The sequence below is a fragment of the Pipistrellus kuhlii genome, unplaced genomic scaffold, assembly GCF_014108245.1.
Source record: "Pipistrellus kuhlii isolate mPipKuh1 unplaced genomic scaffold, mPipKuh1.p scaffold_m20_p_21, whole genome shotgun sequence".
NCBI classification, from domain to species: Eukaryota; Metazoa; Chordata; class Mammalia; order Chiroptera; family Vespertilionidae; genus Pipistrellus; species Pipistrellus kuhlii.
In genome coordinates this window covers 15031093-15044435 of record NW_023425520.1, presented here as the reverse complement: position 1 = coordinate 15044435, position 13343 = coordinate 15031093, and the positions used below count along the sequence as shown (strand labels likewise).

The following is a 13343-nucleotide window of genomic DNA, read 5'->3' as shown; positions in this document are numbered from 1 at the left end:
TTCTCCAGTATAAAAGATGAGGAATGAAATTCTAAAGGTCTTACCATTATTTCAGTAATTTGAAAGCTTTATGCTTTAGAGCCAAATGAAAGGTGTGCTAAAATTTTTATTTCTACATTCCCCTGCTCATTTCCTCCTGAGCCACCTTTATGGTGGCAATAACACAGAGAACACGGCGGCTAAATGTAGTTTCACCAGGTGGCTTTTATTTTTTTAACCAAAAAAGGGTTTTGTTTTTTAGAGCAAGTTTGGGTTCACAGTAAAATACAGAGATTGGCTCGTCTGCTACTACCTCCTCCCCGGACACAGCCCCCACCATCCACATCCCCATCCAGAGATGAGCCCGTGCAGTCCCTGAACCCCGTGCTGACACATTATACTCCCCCCGCCCCCCCCCGCCAGCCCGCTGTCTGCCTCAGAGTGCCCTCCTGCTGCTGGACATCCTGTGGGCTCGGGCGAACGACAATGCCACATGCCCACGATTGGAGTGTTGTGCTGAGTAGTTTCGTTTCGCTGCCCTAAGCCCTCTGTGCCGTGCATTCACTCCCCAACTCTCCCCCGGCCACCACCGAGCGCCCTCGGCCTCCCTCCCACAACCTTTCCCGGTTGGACAGGTGCTTTCTTTCGCCGAGGTAGGGGTTCCCCCGGAGGACCCTTCGGCACGTTGAACACTCCGCCCCGTGCCGAGGTGTCTCTGTGGCCATGGTCTTCCCTCTGTCTCCTCGCTTCGTGGGAAGAGTCGGCCTCATTTGGTTTTTATAGTGTTCAGGCCGTCCGTCAGGGATTTGGGAAGCGGATTCTCTTTTGTAACCTCAGCACAGGTTTGTGGAAGGGACCTGTGGCTGCAGCCTCGGGCTCCTCCTTCCGTTGGCTGGTGCCCTGTGTCTGCTTTATGGTCCCTTTCTCAGAGCCGCTCTGCCTGGTGCCCTGTGTCTGCTTTACGGTCCCTTTCTCAGAGCCGCTCTGCCTGGTGCCCTGTGTCTGCTTTATGGTCCCTTTCTCAGAGCCGCTCTGCCTGGTGCCCTGTGTCTGCTTTATGGTCCCTTTCTCAGAGCCGCTCTGCCTGGTGCCCTGTGTCTGCTTTATGGTCCCTTTCTCAGAGCCGCTCTTTCTTTCTTGGCTCAGACCGACAGTCATTCTCTAAGACGGTGATGGCTCAGCTATCAAGTTACTACCTGTCTGTTCCTCTGGGGGGAATCTCAGTGTTTCTTTCTCCGTTTAAAGGAAACCTTTTAAAAATGCCTCTGGCTCCTCACATTCTGATTGACTTTATCCTTTACTGCCTCAGCTCACCAGCCAGTTGTATCAGCTGTGCCCTCGTCTCACCTGTCTTCTCTGTCCCTCCATCCCAGTCCCATCATTGGGTACTGCTGGGACGAAATCTGACAAAACTTTGGTTTTTCCATGAACGTTGAAAATGTTGTTTTTCATAAACTTTGTATCTACCTTCTAAAGTCTGCTCATTCTTTGTAATTAGGTGATTTGAATAAAGACATGCACAGCAAATGTGCCCAAGGCGTTCACTTTTATACATCATTAAACTATAGTATTATTTCGTAAAAAAATACTTTCACTGATTTTTAAAGGCAGAGGAAGGAAGAGGGAGAGAGAGCAAAACATTGATGCAAGAGCGCAGCATCAGTCGGCGCCTCTGCACCCCCCCTCTCCCCACCCACCGGGGATCGAGCCCGCAGCCCGGGTGTGTGTCCTCCCTGGGGGTTGACCTGGCGACCCTTTGGTGTACAGAATGATGACCAACCCACTGAGCCACACCAGCCAGGGGAAAATATAATAAACCATTGACTTTTATAATAGAAAGGAATTTCAGAAAGTTTCTAATTCAAGTCTCTTAGTTGAATTCATGCCCATCAACTCATGAGTCCAGTGATTTGCTCATTTCAGAACTTGTGTGTGGCTCATCCAGAACTGAAGGAAGGCAGATGATAATTCGGGTTTCCAGTGTCACGTGGCTGGTATTTTATCCCTTGTTCTCTATCAATGCCTCCTAGCCTCCCACTGCTCCTGACATACCAAGGGTTACACACATGCCAGACGTACCGTGGGTTACATACGTGCCTCCCACAGTGTGTGAGGACATCACCTTGGTCTTCAGCCAGTTGAGGGCACTCATCTGCCCTTGGACGCGTAGGGTGTGTGGCGTGTGACTTACGGTCTAACTGAGCACTCAGCTCCACCCTGGAGACGCTTTCCCACCATAAAACCAGTGGTCCATGAGACCGGGTCACACGATGCTGGTTCATAGGGAGCATGTGTCTGTGCCCAGCAGGCAGCTGTCATTCCTCACCGGCTCCCAGGCTAGCATGCCAGCGGTGGCTCCCATTCTGAGGGCAGCAGGAACAGCGAGTGGCTCTGCCTCCGGACGGCCAACAGCTTCTCAGGCAGCTGGAACGGTGGTGATTCCGCAAGAAATCTGTGGGCTGTGGCGGGGATTCCACCAGTAGTTCATAAATTATGAGAGGAATTCTAGGAACTGTCTTTGGGTTCTGCAGCACCGGGCCAGAAGGTTAATTACCTGCCTGAGGCTCCCTGGTCTGCGTGTTATAGTCGCCGGCTGTGGGCCTTCTGCTCCAGGCCGGCTGCACGCCGCTGTTCGCACAGAGTCATAAATCATTTCCCAGCAAACACTTAACGTTTCAGTAAGTACGTGGAATGCACTTAGAAATAACGGCTCAGTATAATTTGATTCTACTTGGATTCCAGCCACTGTTTTCTCTGATGTTTTTGCTAAAGGAATTCATTCATTTTTAGAATATTGTTCACAGGTTTAAGAACACTAGGCAACAAATAATCCTGTATATTAATAGCCTAATACACAAATTGTCCCCTGGGCACGAACTGTGACCTCCTGCTTCACTTAGCCACGCCGGCCCAGCTATTGTGTATACCTTTTAATCTTCCAAGTTGCTCATGGCCATTGCTGCTCAGTCTGTTGCATTCAGTGTGTTTACTGACATGATATAAAATTTGATCTTCTGAGCCATCTGACCGAGTGGTCAAATTCATTTCTTAAACCCATGGCCTAATTTAAGAATATCAACATGTCTCATTTAAGAATACTAGGACTTCCAAGGTTTTTCTTTATTGATTTTATGTTATCTAAACAACAATCTTTGGGAAGGATTTGTGTCCAGATGTCGGACAGTGAGGTGGTTTTGTAGCTGTCAATGGATAGTCAGTATTCAGAGGCTTTAGGGTCCTTGTATCATGAGCACACTTGCTAACCTTCACTCCCTCCACAAGCTTCAGGTGCTGTTTTATTATTAGTGTGTTGCTCCTTGGTGAGAACAAAGTTCTTATCATGTCTTTAGTAACACTGCATTGCATAAAATAATGGGGCATTAATAAATTATTTTAGTAGCATGCATTAAACTAGAATCGAGTTTCCCCCTATTGCCTTTAGCCATGGTTGTTGTCATAATGCATTTAAAATGCATTATGCATTATATATATTATTATATTTTTTTTTCAAAAAATCCATAATATATATATATATATACATATATATATATATTATGGATTTTTTTTTTACAGAGAGGAAGAGAGAGGGATAGAAAGTTAGAAATATCAATGAGAGACAAACATGGACCAGCTGCCTCTGCACACCTCCTTCTGGGAATGTGCCTGCAACCAAGGTACATGCCCTTGACTGGAATTGAACCTGGGACCCCTCAGTCTGCAGGCCGATGCTCTATTCACTGAGCCAAACCAGTTAGGGCCATAATGCATTTTCTTTGTTAAAGACTCACCAGGACTGGCTTGGGGACCAGGCTAGACTCTGTAAGGGGTTCCAGGTGGCATCTGGATAGCCCCTGTTGAGGGCACCGCCCCATTTACTGGAGCCCTTTCCTGAACATTTCCCACCTTTCCTCTCTCTTTCACATCTGGAATATTTGTAAGCTCCTTCCACTTCAGGCATGCCAACAGTGAGAATTTGGCACTAGCCCAGCATGATAAAATAATTCAGAGGTGGAGACTTACAGAGAGTTTGCTCAGATCATCTTACACTGGCACCAGAACGGCATTCCTTCAGTCCTGTGCCTTTCCTGGAGAGCTTAGCAGGTCCTTCCCCCACCCCCCTCAGAGGGTGTCCACACCTGTCTCCATCCGTATCCGAAATCATAGTGTGTGTGCTTTAACTTTTCCACGCCGTTCCCATTGCACTAGTAAAATGGAAGAGACAGTGGTTTTACGAATGCACTTGTATCCCCATTCCAAGGTCCTGACAAAGAAAGATACCTTTTTAATGAATGAAGGAGATTGTTTCATGGAGCCTCCACTTTGTGGTATCATTTAAAATCAACCTAAATTCAACCCTGTACAGCTGGCATCATGCTTCTCTTTGTTCCTGGATGTGTTTGAAGAAAACACAAGAGGATGTTAATAGTATTGGGTGTCAAAGCATAATATAAAGAAAGAGGCAGGTACAAAGAACTCGCCTATTGTTGAGCGAATGCCTGTGAATGACCACTGGAGACCAGACCAAATTAAAATTTAGGGAGCCTTTATTAGCCGGCTGGGCAACTGCTCTGTCATTTTCCACGCAGGGAATTCAGAGAGCAGCCCTGACCCTTTGTGCAGGACCACTTTTAAGCACATTAACCACATCCTGTTTTTGCAGAGCAAGCAACCCAAGACAAAACAGTTTTTCCCCAAGCAAAGTCAGAGTCATGCCATTGACGACCATGTTCTTCACAGGGTCATCCTGTTCTTCAGAAAGCTGACAGTGTTCTATGAAAGAAGGCCTACATGCTGGGAAGGAGCCATGAGACCATATCTCAAGGCCTGGCCTAGCATCAGCACTGACAACTCCATCTGGGGCACAGTCCACGGCCTCTCTGGAATGGGCAAAAATTCCCACTCTTCAACATGCCTATTTTTCTTAGCCATGACAGAAACTATTTTACTGTCATACACACATCAGTGTCATGTGTGTGACTGTGCCCATTAACTCTGACTGCTGGTAGCTGCCCCTGGGTGAGCTGTGTGTGCGGTGTTTGCCAGGGCCGCATTCCACTGAGCGTGGAAGGCGATTACTCGTCTCCTGCGATGGCGGGCCTACTTGAGACATAATACACATCTCCCCCCCCCCCGCCCCCCCCCGCCCCCCCCCCCCCCCCCCCCCCGCCAGGAGCTTTGAGGACTCAGTGCCTCTCTCTGGAAGAAATATCTGGTTCATGTTAACTGTCATGTCAAGAAGCAGAGTCTCCACCAGTCACTTTAGAAGTGTCAGTGGGATAATAAAGACCCTCTCAGTGGGCACGGTTCTCTCTGGTTAGCATTGCTCCTTAATGAACAGACTGAGAGCCCAGCTGGGGTGGCTGAGCTTCATGTTGTCCCAGGCACCATATGGGAGGCAACTGACAGATGTTTCTCTCTCACATCGATGCCTCTCTCTCCCTCTCCCCCTCTTCCCCTCCCCCCCCTCTCTCTCTCTATCCTCCTCCTCCTCCTCCTCCTCCTCCTCCTCCTCCTCCTCTTCTTCTTCTTCTTCTTCTCCCTCCCCCACTCAGGTGAGGATTAAAAAAATGATTCCTAAATGATTCCTAAAATATTGTCCACCAATTCTTAAAATCAGGAGGTTGCAGGTGGGCTCATGCAGTAAAAGGGCCGTGCATCAGGCCTGCGCTGGGATTGCCACTGGTCTCTGAGGCCGGCCAGGACCCGGGGCTGGGTTCCTGCCCACCAAGGGAAGCCTGGGACCCAGTGGGCACAGGGCTTGGTGGGGCCTGATCAGAGCGCAGGAAGAGGAGGAAGACAGCACTGCTTGCTCTGCATCTGCGTGTTCTGACGCGGAGCCTTCTCTCATTCGTCCACAGGTGAGCGCCCCTACCAGTGCCCATACTGCGAGAAGGGCTTCAGCAAGAACGACGGGCTGAAGATGCACATCCGCACGCACACCCGGGTAAGGCCTTCGGCTGACCCTTGGCCACGGGAGCCACGCCGACTTAGAGGGCGTGGAGCTGAACTCGGGGAAAACCAGGGCCACGGGTCTGAAACCACGTGTTTGCGTTTATGATGGGCATTTGTATGGTTTTTAAAGACAAAACAATGAGAGGGACACGAAGGAATACCCCCAAAGGGTCTGCCTCGAACCCGTGACGCATGGGCAGGAGCCACGGGAGTTGTCGGTGACACTCCGAGTGGACAGGCATTCGCATTGTGAGCAGATGAAGATGGGTCAGTGTCTGCGGGGAGCGTGCTGGACTGGAGTGTCCGCAGGCGGCCGCGGTGCAGAGGAGCAAGCATGTTGGCAGAGATACGCAGAGAGGAGACAGTGCAGGCCGCTGGGGGAGGTGGAGGGCAGGGAAGGCGTGTGGCCGGTCAGGGTCTCCTCCCAGGTGCAGGCTCTCTGCCTGCACACTTCTGCCCGCAGCAGCTTTTCCAGACAACGGGGGACTGACTCCTAGGGCTCCTCGTGATGGGGCCCCCCCATGGCTCCCTGCAGCCTCTTTCTCGGGGTTCCTCAGTCCGGCCTCTGGACTTTTCCAGGTTTCAGAGGCGCGCCCAGGCCTCTGAGAGCACTGGGGATTCAGGCCTCTGGCTTTATGTCTGACCTTCACTGTGAAGGAAACACTTTAGAGAAAACAAATCCTCATCACACCTTCTCCAGCATGAGGACACGCCCACCTCCACTGAGGCCTGACCCTGGGGCCGTGAACGCCCTCGGGGGCCATGGTGTGTGTGTGTGTGTGTGTGTGTGTGTGTGTGTGTGTGGCATGGTGAATGCCCTTGGGGGCCATGGTGTGTGTGTGGGGGGGGCATGGTGAACGCCCTCGGGGGCCATGGTGTGTGTGGGGGGGGGGGGCATGGTGAACGCCCTTGGGGGCCATGGTGTGTGTGTGTGTGTGTGTGTGTGTGGCATGGTGAATGCCCTCGGGGGCCATGGTGTATGTGTGGGGGGGGGCATGGTGAACGCCCTCGGGGGCCATGGTGTGTGTGTGTGTGTGGGGGCATGGTGAATGCCCTCGGGGGCCATGGTGTGTGTGTGTGTGTGTGTGTGTGTGTGTGGCATGGTGAATGCCCTCGGGGGCCATGGTGTGTGTGTGTGTGTGTGTGTGTGTGTGTGTGTGTGGCATGGTGAACGCCCTCGGGGGCCATGGTGTGTGTGGGGGGGGGGCATGGTGAATGTCCTCGGGGGCCATGGTGTGTGTGTGTGTGTGTGTGTGTGTGTCATGGTGAATGCCTTCGGGGGCCATGTGGACCTCCTCCCGGTTTTGTGACAGGTGAGGGGCGCTCCTCTGCCGGTTAAAACAGCCCCCGTTCCCCCACTCCCAATGCCATGCTTGTCTTTTAGGAATGTGAGTAACTGGGCCACTTCCCCCGGGTAAAATGGCTCCTTAAACAATACAGTGGCTTAAACGCACGTGTGCAAAACAGGCTCTTTACAGGGGGTGATTAGTTTTAGCGTCTTCACTCATTTTTCACATGTACTGTTGTCAACATATCTTTTAAAGATGCCGATCTGCAGGCAAAGGGGCCTGGTGCCTCTTGCCAAACCTGGAGGTGCCCAGCACCTGGGCCTGTGGGTCTGTCCCTGCCTCCGGGGGACAGAGGCGCAGGGCTGGACCGCAGAGGGGCTGCCAGGAAAATCCTCAGAAAGCCGGGTATTTCAAATTCAACTAATTTGGGGGTATCAGTGCTAGGGGCTGGGGGTACCTGTGTGGGTGAGGGCTGGGGCTGGGGGTACCTGTGTGGGTGAGGGCTGGGTGGTGGGGTGCCTGTGTGGGTGAAGGCTGGGGGCTGCAGGTGTCTGTGTGGGTGAGGGCTGGGTGGTGGGGTGCCTGTGTGGGTGAGGGCTGGGTGCTTCGGGTGTCTGTGTGGGTGAGGGCTGGGGGCTGGGGTTGCCTGTGTGGGTGAAGGCTGGGGGCTGCAGGTGTCTGTGTGGGTGAGGGCTGGGTGGTGGGGTGCCTGTGTGGGTGAGGGCTGGGTGGTGGGGTGCCTGTGTGGGTGAGGGCTGGGGGCTGGGGTGTCTGTGTGGGTGAGGGCTGGGGGCTGGGGTGCCTGTGTGGGTGAGGGCTGGGTGCTGTGGGTGTCTGTGTGGGTGAGGGCTGGGTGGTGGGGTGCCTGTGTGGGTGAGGGCTGGGTGCTGTGGGTGTCTGTGTGGGTGAGGGCTGAGGTCTAGGGGTGTCCGTGTGGGTGAGGGCTGGGTGGTGGGGTGCCTGTGTGGGTGAGGGCTGGGTGCTGTGGGTGTCTGTGTGGGTGAGGGCTGGGTGGTGGGGTGCCTGTGTGGGTGAGGGCTGGGTGGTGGGGTGCCTGTGTGGGTGAGGGCTGGGTGGTGGGGTGCCTGTGTGGGTGAGGGCTGGGGGCTGGGGGTGCCTGTGTGGGTGAGGGCTGGGTGGTGGGGTGCCTGTGTGGGTGAGGGCTGGGTGGTGGGGTGCCTGTGTGGGTGAGGGCTGGGTGGTGGGGTGCCTGTGTGGGTGAGGGCTGGGTGGTGGGGTGCCTGTGTGGGTGAGGGCTGGGTGCTGTGGGTGTCTGTGTGGGTGAGGGCTGGGTGGTGGGGTACCTGTGTGGGTGAGGGCTGGGGGCTGGAGGTACCTGTGTGGGTGAGGGCTGGGTGGTGGGGTGCCTGTGTGGGTGAGGGCTGGGTGGTGGGGTGCCTGTGTGGGTGAGGGCTGGGTGCTGTGGGTGCCTGTGTGGGTGAGGGCTGGGTGGTGGGGTACCTGTGTGGGTGAGGGCTGAGGTCTAGGGGTGTCCGTGTGGGTGAGGGCTGGGTGGTGGAGTGCCTGTGTGGTGAGTGCTGGGGGCCTGTCTAGCTGCTCCTGCTTTTATAACTAGGTAAGAGATGCAGACACATTTGACTTTTAAAAAACTTTTTTAAAAGCTTACTATGATTTTGGAGGAAACTTTTAAGGCTGTTTCACTTTTGGTTTTTCTAAACATCATAGGCTTTTGTTGTGTGTGGGCCCAAGGCTGGCGGGCTGCCATGGTTGGGACTATCTCTGATTTGGCGATATTGTTCCAGAGCCCCGCATCTCTGGGGGTGTGCCTGTGGAGGAATCACTAAGACAAATGGCTCTGAGGCCCCTGGTGCCTCACGTGGCTCAGGAGGCGGCTCTGGAGGTAAACATCTAACACACACACCCACACCCATACACACAGACACACACACACAGACACACACACAGACACACACACAGACACACACACAGACACACACACAGACACACACAGAGAGACACACACAGAGACACACACACACAGACACACACACAGAGACACACACACAGACACACACACACACAGAGACACAGACACACACACACACAGACACACACAGAGACACACACACACACAGACACACACACACACACACAGACACAGACACAGACACACACACACAGACATATACTCAGACACACAGAGAGACACACACACACAGACACACACACAGACACACACACACACAGACACACACTCAGACACACACAGACACACACACACACAGACACACACACACAGACACACAGAGACACACACAGACACACACATAGACACACACACATACACAGAGACACAGACACACACACACATAGACACACACACAGACACACACAGAGACACACAGAGACACACACAGACACACACATAAACACACACACAGACACACGCGCACATACACACGCCCACACAGAGACACACACATAGACACACACAGACACAGACACATACACACACATACACACACATGCGCACACAAAGACACACGGAGACACACACAGACACAGACACACACACACACACACACATGCACGCACGCACACATGGCTGGCCGTTCCTCTGACAGGGATGCTGCCTCCTGAGGGCCTCCCCGCTCCGGGCCTCTGTCCCGGGAGCCAGCGCTCTCTGCAGTCACAGCCAGCACGGCCCTGCCAGCAGCACCTCCATTGACACCCTGGACGCCAGGCGGACCCCCAGCCTCCGAGGACACCCAGCGCAGGGCTCCTGACCGGGACCCTGGCCCGGCTCTCCGGAGCGCTGAGTTCCCCTGGCCCTGGGCTCTGGGAGTGAGAGTGGAACCTAAAGGAAGCTGGATGTCAGCGTCCTGACAAATGTACGGAGGCAGATGGCCCGCAGGAAGGCAGACAGAGTCTTCTGTGCACTTCAATGTGTGTCTATGTTCAGGTTTACGAGGGTCCGGTCACACCGCCACGCGGGGTCCAGCGGGGCCCAGGCGTGAAATGTGCTTTATCGGCCACGTTTTCTGATACTGTAATTTTCATTCCATATTCCAGGCCGTTTGATTTTAGCGGGGGTGGGGTGAGGGGGGAGAAAGCTGGCTCTGTGGATCTAAAACAATGTGCAGGGCAACAAAATAAAATGTAAAATCAGAAAAAAAACCAAAAAGACAAGAGAATAGAAATTAACCATAAAACAAAACCAAAACACCAAACCTTTCCCCACCTTCCTCCCCAGAAAAACAACAAACAGAGGGACGCGTGTTCACAGAATGTGGTGGGCGGGCGTCCGTGGTGGCCGCTGGCCTCGCCCTCCCTGGAACGGCTCTGCAGTCCACAGGCAGGGGCTTCCCTGCAGGGCCCAGGCTGGACAGAGACCGGGGGCAGGGAGAAGCGGACGAGCTGTTCCGGGACCTCAGAGGCCCTGACCGGGACCTCAGAGGCCCTGAGAACCTGCGCTCTTGTCTGCGTCTCCGGGACCAGCCCCGCCCGGGAGGACCCCGGACACAGGCAGGGGCCGCAGGCAGGGGCAGGGGCCGCAGACAGGGGCCATAGGCAGTGGCCGCAGACAGGGGCAGGGGCCTCAGGCAGGGTCCACAGGCAGGGGCAGGGGCCGCAGGCAGGGGCCACAGATGGCCCTGCGGCAGCAGCCAGCGCAGACCTGGCTGAGTCTCAGGGTTCCATCTGCAGCCACAGCCGTAGCCACAGCCACAGCCACAGCGGGAGCGAGGCCTCGAGCGGCACTATGGTGGGGCCCGGGCACCCAGGAGCCAGGAAACCCCGTTTGGGGCCTTGTGTGTGGGGGTGGTTGCATCGGACATGAGCCACTTCCTCACCAGAGAATGCGTCCACTTGCTCAACACCGCACGCTGCCGGAAAGTGCCTGCCGGTGTCTCTGCCCGTGGCCCTCGGCTCCGCTGGCCCCTGTGACCGAGGCGTGGGGGTCTCAGTGCCTGTCCCTGGGCTGAGGAGCCATGTGGTGTCCAGGCGGCCTGTTTCCAGAGGACTTGGTGAAGCATCTGGTGAACTGGTTTATGGGCTGTAGGCTGAGCAGCCGGAGTAAAACCAGACCGACGACCGGCCTTGCTGATGACCTCAGGTAACCTCTCAAAATTAAACACAGCAGAATGCGTCGGGAACCACAGCTTCTGTTCCCTGTTGCGTGACCGGGGCTGCAGGCGGTGGCTGGTGGGTGGGAGCCCTGTTTAGAGAGGCTGTCTTTGACTGGACAGCACGTTTCTCATTGTGATTCTTCTTCTTCCTCTTCCTCTTCCTCCTCTTCCTCATCTTCCTCCTCCTCATCATCTTCCTCCTCTTCCTCCTCATCTTCCTCCTCCTTTGCCTCTTCCTCTGCCTCTTCTTTCTTTTTTTTCTCCTCCTCCTCTTCTTCCTCCTCTTCTTCCTCCTCTTCTTTTGTATGTGGTTTCAGAGAGGAAGGGAGAGGGAGAGAGAGAAACATCAGTGATCGGCTGCCTCCTGCACACCCCCTACTAGGGATCGAGCCTGCAACCCTGGTATGTGCCCTTGACTGGAATTGAACTTGGGACCCTTTATTCCACAGGCCAATGCTACCCATTGAGTCAAGCCAGCCAGGGCTCAATGTAATTCTTGGGCTCACTTGGCCAGCATGTCTTACTGAGTCAGCTGCTGTGCCTGGCAGTGTTTGCAGGGAAGGGAAGGAAGTGCAGGCCCTTCAGGCTTCAGGGAGGAGCTGGTCTGACAGATCACGGCCAGGCCCGGGGCAGTGTCCCAAGGGTGCCCGGTACCTGGCTGGCCTGGGAGAGGGTGCAGCGAGGTACTGGCCAAAAGAAGCAGGTGGGAGGCTGGTCTGCAGGAGGAAGGAGCCCCGGTGAGGACCACAGGATGGAACCAGAGGGCTGAGCAGCCGGAGGGCACAGAGGAGCCTGGGGCAGGGGTAGGGGGTCACCCAGTCTCAGCCAGGCTGCACCACACTCTGCCTCTCACCCGCGTCAGCATCCCCTCCGAGTCGGGGTGAACTAGTGTGGCTTCAGGCCTCTCTTCTCCAGCCCCACCCGCCTCCTCTTCCCCGTCCCTCAGGCACCACCTGCTTCTCTCTCTGTGTCAGAGGAGGAAGAGGACCTTTGCCGACTCAGAAATGCACTGCTGTTAGGTCAGCTCAGTTTTTCACTTTCCTGTCATTGTTTTCCTCTCCTTTCCCCTTTCCTTCAAGCTGGGCGCACGGGTTCATTCCTTCGGCACCAGAGCAGTCCTCCGTTTTCTGGTCCTCGCTGGTGCTGAGGCCCTTCTGTGAAACGTGCTCCGAATGGATCGGATCTGGGTCCGGGCCGAGGGGGAGGACCCGCCCTCCGAGCCGGCCTCGCCCGCAGTGGCACCTCCTCAGAGGGACAGAGACATGGCATCGCGGCTCGGCCGTGTTCGGAGGGCACAGCGTGTGATGGGCTGTGGGGCCGTGGGAACAGCCGCCTGCGGTTATGGCCGTGCCCGCGGTGAGGGCCGAGCTTACGGCGCCCTCTCTCCGGAGGCTGCGGCTGTGTGAGCGCTGGCTATGCTCGGGCCCCGTGGTGTCAGGGGCAGCCTGGCCGCTGGCTCGGCAGCCCATCTCTGTCCGTCACGCAGGGGTTTCTGTGGACCCCGGTGTCCAGGACCCCGCTGTGAGCCCAGGGCGGCCACAGGGAGCAGGAGCAGAGCCGCTGGCAGTTAGGCAGCAGGAAGCACCGGGCTATCGGCCTTCAGGCCGGCTGCTTCGCCACGCGGCTTATCTTGTCCAGGGTGATGGGACCGCTCACAGGCAGCGAGGACAGGGGAGGTCAGATCTCTTCATTGCTGGATTCTTTATTATCATTGTCATTTTAAATTCATCATCAGAGGAGAGAAGAGGAAGGGAGAGAGGAGACACACGTCAGGGCTCTGGACGTTGCGTGCTGCCTGCAGTGCAGAGGCGCTGTCTTTGTTCCTGAGACGGGCAGCATGCAATTAATTACTAAAGTGGGGCTGCTATTCTTAGGAAAGCGATACATTTTCTGCACTGTTTTCCCTCCGAAGCAGAATTTTATATTCAACTTGTCCTCCTCCGAGGGGGTTTAATGACTCAAGTATCATAAAGAGACTCTAAACAAAAGACCATCTATTTACATGAATTGGAAGGGCCGTGCTAAATTGAGGGTT

At 54.9% G+C, this 13343-nt stretch overlaps 1 protein-coding gene across 1 annotated transcript in view; it reads left to right on the top strand.

The window, feature by feature from the left end:
* The window catches only part of PRDM5 (PR/SET domain 5), a 75175-nt gene that overhangs the window by 50833 nt on the left and 10999 nt on the right, over positions 1–13343 (top strand). Inside the window, exon 14 of the mRNA XM_036450417.2 lies at positions 5838–5923. Within this exon, the coding sequence (XP_036306310.1) occupies positions 5838–5923 (86 nt within the window). The remainder of the gene's footprint in view (positions 1–5837; positions 5924–13343) is intronic.